The sequence below is a fragment of the Propithecus coquereli genome, unplaced genomic scaffold (genome assembly GCF_000956105.1).
Source record: "Propithecus coquereli isolate 6110/MARCELLA unplaced genomic scaffold, Pcoq_1.0 Scaffold1, whole genome shotgun sequence".
NCBI classification, from domain to species: Eukaryota; Metazoa; Chordata; class Mammalia; order Primates; family Indriidae; genus Propithecus; species Propithecus coquereli.
The window spans coordinates 2,179,216-2,182,035 of record NW_012133857.1 but is presented as its reverse complement, the minus strand read 5'-3'; the positions used below and the strand labels follow the sequence as shown (position 1 = coordinate 2,182,035).

Here is a 2,820-nt window from a genome sequence, read left to right as displayed (position 1 = left end):
CAACAGACAAAATTATATATACAATATTGTTTTAAATATTTTTAAGCACATAAAAGAAAATGGAAAACAATATTCCAAAATGTCATCAGTGATTGCCTCCGGATAAGAAATTAAGAATTTTTGCTATTTTTGTATTTTCCAATTTTTCTAAAGTAGCTGTTACTTTGTAAATACTTCCTAGTGTAATATTACTAGCGTATAATCAGAATTCTAACCACAATGTATTAAAACTAGTGATACAAAGAGTTAATGATAACACTCGAAGACCATGATTAATTCTGTAAAAGAATGGGAACATCCTTAACGAAATGATATAGCACAAGAGTGTCGTCTTTTACATACCTGTGAATCTGTCCATTTTTATGTAGGTATTCCAGCCCTTCCAGTACTTCTCGAAGTATTGTAGCAATGGTAGGTTCATCTAGGACTCCACTTTTGTGTTCCCCCTTTGCCACAATATGCTTAATAATATCCAGAACAGAACCTGAAAACAGAATGTTTAGTCTTCTAAAATGTTTAACTCATTCAATATAATTCAGATCCATTTTGGAATCAAAACATACGTGAACCTTTTCATAAATTTAATTGTGCAGGAAAGGAAAAAATAGCAAATATGAGGAAATATATAAGTTTAAAATTAATAATTTATTCTCAATTTCAATCTAAAACATAAAAAGTAGCCTGCTAATATCCAAATAGTATGTTATGTCAGCATCTCCTTTAGACTTCTAATAAGAATTTGGAAAATGTAGTAGAGGATATTTAACTAGCCCTGAAGAATTCCTAGGTAAACCACATCCATCAATGACACTCTAGTATAAGATACCACAAACCAGTGTAGGCTTTCAACACCAGATTCAACTATGCCGTGTTGTATGAGTAAAGATGTAAAAACACAGTTGAAATGCAAATCAAATCAGAGATGAAATATTTGGAAAGATCACACAGATATAAAAACTAACTTAAGGGCTAAAATTATTTTTCAGGTTAATAAATTATAGATATAAAATAGATAAGGCAAAGACAAATATGAAAAGAATAAAAAACAGCAGTTCCCCTTAAATAATATATCCCCAGATATATTATCAATCCCATTCTTCCCAGGATAGGAAATAATGCTCCTACTAAAGATTGGTGGGTGAGGGTGTGAAGACATGTACATAGTAATTAAAATCACAGAGTACTGACTACCAAAACTGATAATTATAATAAAAAAAATCTGTCAAGATTCGTAAGATTTCTGGCAGTACAATGGTCCATAAAAATCACAGGATTAAAACAAAACAATCTCCAATATTAGAAACTGTGCCAAGAAGTCTGGAACATAACATAGACTACACTAGTAAGATTCAATATCCATTTCTTGGCACAAGACCTCAATGATCAAGACTAAAAGCAAAACAACCACTTACACCGTTCTGGTGAAAACTTGCCCTACTGGGTACTTTTACTTCAGTCATTTAAAAATTCCAAATACATGGAAAGAAGTGGTCTAGAAGGAATTCTCAAAAACATGAAGGATTGAACACAAGCTTACTTTAGCTCCCACTTAAAAGCCACTAACTTATTAAACTTGATTTAAAAAAAAGGCATAAACCCATAATGAAAAAAAAAACAGGAAAGATAACAGAAGAGAGATGGCAACACTATTCTGGATGATAGAATACAGAAAAAGAAAAAGTAACTGACTAAGCAGAATGGAAAAATCTGAACATCAGTGCATGTAGGGGATGTGTGCCATTTAGGAAATAGTGATCCTTGTAGAATAGTTTGAAGTCTGGTAATGTGATGCCTCCAGATTTGTTCTTTTTGCTTAAGATTGCTTTGGCTATCTAAGCTCTTTTCTGGTTCCAAACAAAGTTTAGTATTATTTTTTCTAAATCTGTGAAATATGGCATTGGTAATTTGATGGGGATTGTACCGAATTTGTAAACTACTTTGGGTAGTATGGACATTTTAACAATGTTGATTCTACCTATCCATGAGCATAAGTTTTTCCCTTTGTTTGTATCCTCTGTGATTTCTTTCCTCAGGGTTTCATAGTTCTTATAGTTTGACTTCCTCCTTCCCAATTTGGATACCCTTAATTTCCTTCTCCTGTCTGATTGCTCTAGGCAGGACTTCCAGCACTATGTTGAATAGAGGTGATGACAGTGGGCATACTTGTTCCAATTCTTAGGAGGAATGCTTTCAATTTTTCCCCATTCAATATGATGTTGGCTGTGGATCTGTCACATATGGCTTTTATAATTCTGAGATATGTTCCTTCTATGCCTAGTCTGTTGAGGGTTTTTATCAAGAAAGAGTGCTGGATTTTGTTAAATGCCTTTTCTGCATCTACTGAGATGATCATATGGTCTTTGTTTTTGCTTCTGTTTATGTGGTGAATCACAAGGCTATAGAAACCAAAACAACATAGTATTGGTACAAAAATAGAGACACAAACCAATGAAACACAACAGAGAGCACAGATATAAAACCATTTACCTACAACCATCTTTGACAAAGCAGACAACAACGTACACCGGGGAAAAGAAGCCCTATTCAATAAATGGTGCTAGAAAAACTGGATAGCCACATGCAGAAGAATAAAATAGGACCCCTACCTCTCACCACTCACCAAAATTAATTCAAGAGGAATAAAAGACTTATATCTAAGGCATGAAACCATAAAAATTCTAGAGGAAAATGTAGGAAAAACTCTTCTAGATATAGGCCTAGGCAAAGAATTTATGACTAAGACCCCAAGAGCAATCATGGCAACATCAAAAATTAATATTAATAAATGACCTAATAAATGGGATTTGATTAAACTAAAAA

The 2,820-nt window shown here is 33.2% G+C and overlaps 1 protein-coding gene across 2 annotated transcripts in view; it reads right to left on the bottom strand.

The window, feature by feature from the left end:
- OXSR1 (oxidative stress responsive 1) overlaps nucleotides 1-2,820 on the bottom strand; it is a 104,574-nt gene that overhangs the window by 60,279 nt on the left and 41,475 nt on the right. For both annotated transcript variants that reach the window (XM_012638720.1, XM_012638725.1), the window contains one exon: nucleotides 343-484. In XM_012638720.1, coding sequence (XP_012494174.1) covers nucleotides 343-484 — 142 coding nt within the window. The remainder of the gene's footprint in view (nucleotides 1-342; nucleotides 485-2,820) is intronic.